At 42.5% G+C, this 7,966-nt stretch overlaps 1 protein-coding gene across 1 annotated transcript in view; it reads left to right on the top strand.

Moving 5' to 3' along the window:
• Window positions 1-6,003, top strand: part of LOC311244211 (fibulin-2-like) — a 92,428-nt gene extending 86,425 nt beyond the window's left edge. Inside the window, 2 exon segments of the mRNA XM_084333617.1 lie at window positions 3,326-3,449; window positions 5,451-6,003. Coding sequence (XP_084189743.1) covers window positions 3,326-3,449; window positions 5,451-5,817 — 491 coding nt within the window. The 3' untranslated portion in view covers window positions 5,818-6,003.
• Window positions 6,004-7,966: the final 1,963 nt, after the last annotated feature.

Here is a 7,966-nt window from a genome sequence, read left to right as displayed (position 1 = left end):
CACACACACTGGTTTGAGCTTCCTCTACACGAACATGTTGTACAGATAATACCGGCAGCCCACTCCACTCAGGCCGCTTTGAGATCATTATAATTGGTGCTTTTACAGTGGTGTGGAAATTATACACATTTTAAGATGTCACTCGACTCATCGGACTAATTTGACTAATTGTCATGTAATGTGTCTTCATAATAGAGCTACATGTCCAGTCAGTGGTCTCTGTGTCCTAACTGTGTCTCTGTCTCCCAGACGTTGATGAGTGCACTATAGAATAGAATAGAATAGAAATACTTTAATCATCCCGAGGGAAGTTTTACACTACAGATCGCTCACAGTAAACATTTAGACATTTAGACAGAACAAAGTCACGAATAAGAATAAGAAAACAGGGCGGCCGGGTAGCGCAGCGGACTAAGCGCCTGTCTACCACCACAGAGACAGTGGGATCGAATCCAGCTGTGGTGCTTCCGGGTTGGCCGACCGTCCATACTAACACAATTGGCAGTGTTAGCGGGTGGGAAACCCGGCGAGGGTGGGTCCTGGTCGTTGTAAATAGCGACTCCTACAGTTAGATCGGGGCGCCTGCACAGCAAGGGAAGGATCTAGGAGAGGTAGTGTGACCTTCCACACGTTACACTCTCCCAGTGAGAGTCCGCGCCGCCAGGTGAAAAGAATCGGTGGGCTGGGTACTAGGGCTGGGCAATTAATCGAAAAAAAATCACGATCTCGATTCATAGACCTATGCAATCTAATTTCAAAATGTTTGCTCCCGATCCGATCCCGATCATGTGATTTTGAGTATCTACCGATACCGATCTTTCCCGATCCGATCAAATTTTTTTTTTTTAAATAAAGTAACGTTTTTATTTTATTTTATTTTTATTTTTTGACTTTTATTTTTTTATTCAACAAACATGACCATGTTCACGTCTTAAACTCATACTGAGGCCGTAGTTTTGGTTTTAAATTGCATATCATCATTCATTTATTTATTGTCACACAGAGCAGTATCCAGCTGCAGAACGGCAGACCAGCCACACTCTCAGACCCAAACGCATTTCCTTTGATTTAATTATACATCAAATGATTTATGTCAAGGATTGCAATGCCTCGCTTGAATGAAGTTAACTTTTCACCTGGATAACGTCAACATTCAGGGTGAATGTAATGTGAGAAATTGGGATTAAAAAAAATTATAATAAATGTTTTTTATTTGGGTCTGAGAGTGTGGCTGGTCTGCCGTTCTGCAGCTGGATACTATTGGTTTGTTTTGGCAAAATTCTTCTGCTCTGTGTGACAATAAATAAATGAATGATGATATGCAATTTAAAACCAAAACTAAGGCCTCAGTATGAGTTTAAGACGTGAACATGGTCATGTTTGTTGAATAAAAAAATAAAAGTAAAAAAAATAAAAAATAAAAATGGCAGATTTTAATTTATTTTTTTGCCGATCCCGATCTTCGGAAAATCACGTGATCGATCCCGATCACGTGATCGGATCGGGACATCCCTAGCTTGTAGGCCAGCGCTTTAATCAATGGGAGTACGGGGGATATTTGCGAACACTTAAACTATATCTTAAATTATGGCTATGGGTCTAATACACCCATCGCTTTTCAATGACTTGCTTGCAGTCAACATGTACGAAACGGATTGTTTTTTCATCGGTACATTTCCGTTTTATACCGTTTTGAATACGAGTATAAAAGAGAAAGATAGCTAATAGCCCTTTAGTGGAATACACAAAACACATTGTCATTTTCCGGCTGATTTATGAATAGTTTTCAAATAAATGCTAGATTATCGATAGTATGTGTCCTTATGCACGCTAGAGAAGCGGGCTGAAAAATCGTTTATCTGTCCCTTGCTCCGCGCCAACGGCACGCACACACACACACACACATTGTGACCGCTGTGAAAAAAACATCTGATTAACCCAATACTGGTAACATAGATTCCTTACCTCACATCTGATGTTCTGCAAAAAGATTAATCCAATTCCTGATCGCCATTCCAAATATTGATCGCGTTTATTGATCCAAAGTTATAGTCCAAAACACATAATCCAAGCTTCTCCCAGCCTTCCCAGTCATTGTGGTAAGACGATACTGCTTGCCCGAGAAGGGAAACCCGGACCGGAGTTTTTTTTCTGATGACAATTTTTCTGATGGACTAGATTCTTCTGTGTGTTTATGTTGTGCTGTGTCGTGCTGTGCTGTATTTATGTATTTATTGTGTCATGTTGTACTGTATTATGTATCCACTCTGTACCGATCAAGAATACCACCAACCTGGTTGTGTGGCAATAAATTGAACTTGATCCCCAGCCAATCCAATCCAATGATGTGCAATACCATCCGGGAGACGATAGGCTGCGGTATTTGCCCTTTTGCGAGCTCAGACCCATTCCCAACGATAACATCCGGTTGGATGGATGAAAATGAATGGATATCGCTAATAAAAGAAATAACGATTAAAACCCGACTATACTCGTGATTGGCACGCAAGCAATGGCGAGTTAACCCGACTATCATTGTGATTGGCACGGAATGGGTTAAGTTTAAGTCAAGCACTTTCATATTATGTTATGTTGTCTGTTTAAGAAAGAGTGCAATAAATGATTTTATTGAAAAAATAAGAATCGTGTGAGAGAATCGTGATCTCAATTCTTAGAGAGAAAAATCGTGATTCACATTTTAGCAAGAATCGCCCAGCCCTACTGGGTACACATGTGTCGGAGGAAGCATGTGATAGTCTCCGCCCTCCCGGACCGACGGTATGGGGGTAGAGTGCGCAACGACCAGGAAGGGGATTGGGAATTGGCATAACGACTAACATTGGGAGGGGAGAAAAACGGAAAAAAGAAGGGGGGAAAAGATATATATTATTAAAGAAATAAAAAAAAATAAGAAAACAAATAGCATAAGAATAAGAATAGAATAAGCCTAAGAATAAGATAATAATAATAGAGTACGGACCGGGATTCACATTTCGTATGTTATGTATATACATTCTAGTATAAAATATACAGTAAAAATATACAGTAAAAATATACAGAAGTCTACAGTAAGTGTAATTAATATTGAATAGTGTTGTTTTAAAAGTAAAAGTAAGAGTTCAGGAAGATGGTAACTGTCACCCTGTGCTCAGTGATGCAGTGAGGCACAGTGATGCATTGTAAAGTCTGATGGCTGTCGGAATGAAGGACTTCCTGTGCCGTTCAGTGCTGCATTTAGGGAGTGTACATTGATGAATGCACCACAGTCAGTGGCCTCTGTGTCCTAACTGTGTCTCTGTGTCCTAACTGTGTCTCTGTCCCCCAGACATTGATGAGTGCACCACAGGGGCCCACAACTGCTCCCTGGCTGAGACCTGCTACAACATCCAGGGAGGCCACCGCTGCCTGGCCCTCGACTGTCCTCACAACTACCGCAAAGTGTCCGACACGTAAGTCCCCGTGTCCAATCGCTACCTGCATGAAACCTTGGATGAATGATAAATAAATGGCAAATGGTGCATTTATAGGGAGGTGTAGTCTGACGTCACTTTGGACCGCCCGCAAGGTCCACCCGTATAGGGATTTATCATTGGGAAAATGGATTATCGAATTCTGCCTCATGAACATTGAAAAGCTTTCCATTTTGGCACAAAATGTGTTCCCTTCTATCACTAACATAATTGTTTAAGCATTTTTGGTTTTACGATTAATTGCGAATATTTTCATGTTGATCTATAGATTGTGGATGAATACACACAGAAAGGTACACCATGCAAATGTTCATGCTTTTATTTGTTTTAAACGAGACGATTTAGAAATGGTCAATGGGGAAATACATTGCGTTTTCAAGATGGTGGACCGGCCGGAAACAGCAATAACGTAACCATGACTACACCTCCCTATATATAGCAGCTTTTATCCAAAGCGCTTTACAATTTTTTGTTCCTCACATTCACCCGTTCACTCACACATTCACACACCGACGGCGGAGGCAACCGTGCAAGGTGCCGACCTGCTCATCGGGAGCAGATAGGGGGTTAAGTAGTGCCTTGCTCAAGGACACTTCGACACGCTGCCCGGGAGGATAACTAGCATTCTAGTTTTCTTCAGATACTGTATGCCATCTACTTTAGGTGTTTTTTGTCCATTTTCGTCCTCTTCTGTACTCGTCGATATGTACTCCGTGGATTCCATGCTACTGCTAGACTGTTTACACAAATTTGTTGTCGTCCCTCGTCCGTAACCTGGCAACAAAGCCGAGTGCAAGACACGTGACAGAACTCGAACCACTTACATCATATACGCGAACCACTTACATCATATACGCGATGACCAAAGTATCCGTTCACGAGGAAAGATCTAGTCCCGACTTTAAAAGTATAATTGCGCAAAACCGGCAGGATTGTAGATGGAGAACTTTTTATTCCTAAATCTACACAAATAGATCTTTCACCCAGAGTGAATATTTCATAGTCCCCCACGGTGGGAACGGGATGAAACGATAATGGGGTTGACTTTATGGCCTAACTGGAGAACGTCTGAGTTAAATTGATGATTGATGAAGAATTGAAAATGGGGGACCCTGATGTAAACAAGACGAAAGTCTTTCTCTGGTCTGCATCCCCTTAACAATTGTGTGTATTGAGCCGTACTGTATTGTACCCATTCTGCAATCTGTTAAATAACGTTTTCAATCAATCAATTCAATCAATCAATCAATCAATCAAAGATATCTCGATCGAGTTGACGAGGCAACCTATCACAGAGATGAGGTGGAATTGTAATGAATGATAGTTGAACTGGCAGGGAACTTTGACTAAAAGAACTAAACAGACTAAAAAGAGAAATGCACTGCAAATGTATACTGACATATTATAAATGATATACTGCATATTCTTTTTAATTATATATATATTTTTTAATAAATCTGTTTATTCACATTTTAAAATGTACAAACTTTATAAAAAAAATAATAGAAAACACAAAACACCCACAACACTCCAGCCCCCCCTGCTCAACCGCCCTCCCCACCCAAGATGCCCCACCACCACCCCCCCTCCCAGGACACCCACATCCCCCACATCCCCCAAGACATGAAAAAATAAAACATTGAGCACGAAAAGAAATCACAAATGAACAAATAATTCTACAGTAATGAACAAACAAAGCAAAAACACTCCCCTATGAGGAGCACAGGGGCTGTGATAACCCTTTCACTACCACACTACCAAAATGGTTAACCCTTTCACTGCGACATTACAGAAGGTTAACCCTTTCACTGCCACACGACAAATGGTTAACCCTTTCACTGCGACAATACAGAGGGTTAACCCTGGGCTCGGTCAACCGCCTGTAGTGTGATAGTAAAGGGTTAACCTCCTGTAGTGCGGTAAAAGAGTGTCTGTATTTCCTCTGAGTGATGACGTACCCCCCCCCCCCCCCCCCCCCAGGCGCTGTGAGAGGATCAGCTGCCCCGGCTCTGGCTACCTGGCCACCTGTCAGAACACCCCTCTGAGGATCACCTACTACTACCTCAGCTTCCAGTCCAACACCGTGGTGCCCGCCCAGATCTTCCGCATCGGGCCCTCGCCCGCCTACTCCGGGGACAACGTCATCATCAGCGTCACCCGGGGCAACGAGGAGAACTACTTCAGCACGCGGAAGCTGAACACCTACACGGGCGCGGTCTACCTGCAGCGGCAGGTGCGCGAGCCGCAGGACTTCCTGGTGGACGTGGAGATGAAGCTGTGGCGGCAGGGCTCCTTCACCACCTTCCTCGCCCGGATCTACGTCTTCATCACCGCCGACTCTCTCTAACGCGCCGCGCAGGCAGGGCGTATCCCTCCGCGCTCTCTGTGTGTGGACACTGTGGACCTCTTAGTGTGTGTGACCTCACGAGGATCGATGATGTCACACGCCGCGCACGACGTCACTCTCTTCTCGACACGCCTTATTGACACGACGACACGCCCCCGCCATGATGTTGGCTGACGGTGATGCAGCACGGGGGGGGCGGGGAGGGGGGGGGGGGGGGGGGTATGGAACTTCACTGTTAACCCTTTCACTGCCGCACTCCCAAATGGTTTAATGACGCACTACCAAATGGTTTAACCCCTGTCACTGCGACAATACGGAAGGTTAACCCTTTCACTGCCACACGACAAAGGGTTAACCCTTTCACTACCACACTACAGAAGGTTAACCCTTTCCTATCACACTACAGACGGTTGACCCTTTACTATCACACTACAGACGGTTGACCGTCTGTAGTGTGATAGTAAAGGGTTAACCTTCTGTAGTGTGGTAGTGAAAGGGTTAAATCGCCGCTGTGAAAGTACCACTTAGAGAAGCAAAATAAGCCAAACAGCAAGGCCTTATTACAATATCTTGACTACTTGACTCGTTTTTTTTAAACCACTGTAGTTTGAGTAGATGAGACAGCAGGCCTGTGCGTCCGGGTACTTTGGCCTTTCTCCCAGGCAGTCACTCCTACCTGTGGTGGAAAATACAGACGGCATTCCTATATAGATCACTATCGTATTTGACCTGCATAAGAAACTGCTTAGGCAGAACGCTTACGTTGTTTGAAAGGTTTGTTTTGTGTTAGTGCATCAAGTTAAGTCAAGCAATTACTTTCCAACACTGGCCGCCATTGAGCGTTTGTTGTGAAAAGTTACATTTGATCCCTTCAGTCTCCCCTCTGGTATTTCTCCCATTCAGCAGCAGGAGAATTTCCCATTGCCTTGTATGTAATAATACACTTGTGAATCTCCGGATGGCCTAATATTAAGAGGTAATGACTGGGTCTTGACCCTCTGCATGATTGACACGCGTTTGTTTTGTCCATAAGTTGTCTGTGAACAAACGTCGCTTATCCCCCCCCCCCCCCCCCCATCTGAAAAAATTACAGCGCAAAAAAAAGTGTAAAAAGTCAGTTGCATGAGTCATTTTGGTTTAATTATAAAAAGATTTCCAGTGTTTCTATTTTTTATAAATTTTTATATTCAATCTTTGAATGAAATACTCAACAAAACATGGGTGTCAATGCCAGATTTTTCCAACTAAGCCTTGTTTTCAATTTAATACTGTTACTGCCATACTGTCATATGATTGGCCCATATGATTGCCTGTCACGCTGTTGCAATTGACCTATCTCAAGCCCCACCCATTTTTCTTGATCCTCTAATCACAACTGTTACTTCCCTCGGACACATTTTGTTGTGATTGGAGGATCAAGAAAAGAGGCCGGGTTTGAGATACAAGGTCCTGTAACCTGCCTCTTATTTTACGTTACATCCTGTTAATCTTATCACAACACACTGCTGTCGCATTCAGTTTTGGAATGTTCTGAAAGTCACGTTTTATTTTCTGACTAATATGTATTGTTCCAGTCAGATTACACACAAATACATTTTGAATTGTAGTTGTTCATTATTTTTCATTCGAGAAATCTGTAAATCTACTTGGATCAGAATGTTACGTTTAACAAAGATAACAGGAGACCTCTACAGTATAGCCTGAGCGTATACCTCTCTGTTTGTTTCATATTAATATGCTGGTATTTCATATTTATATCATTCTGACTTCCCCGCTGTGATATCTATCAGTTGATACCATGGGGGTGATAGCAGAAGTAGTGTCTATAAGAGTCCCTATATCAGTGCTTGAAATATCAAGCCCCGCCCCCTCTTTTCTTGATCCTCCAATCACAACTGCTTTCCTCGGACAAACAAGAAATGATGGCAGGGTTCGAGATAGGTCAAGTCCGTTCTTTATTTTTTTTTTGTCTTTGAAGAATTGTGTACCACTAATTTAATACCACAATATATTACTTATGTTTGTATCTCTGTATTCAGACACATTATGAAAGGATGTATCATATTTCTTTTTTTGCCAATTTCATAAACTGCAAAGTATTTTTAGTAAAAATATAAAACTCCACAAATGTTGTTTCTGTCTCTTAATA

The sequence above is a fragment of the Notolepis coatsorum genome (assembly GCF_963971535.1).
Source record: "Notolepis coatsorum genome assembly, chromosome: 17".
Lineage (NCBI taxonomy): Eukaryota > Metazoa > Chordata > Actinopteri > Aulopiformes > Paralepididae > Notolepis > Notolepis coatsorum.
The sequence above is the reverse complement of the archived record's forward strand: the minus strand, read 5'-3'. Positions and strand labels throughout refer to the sequence as shown.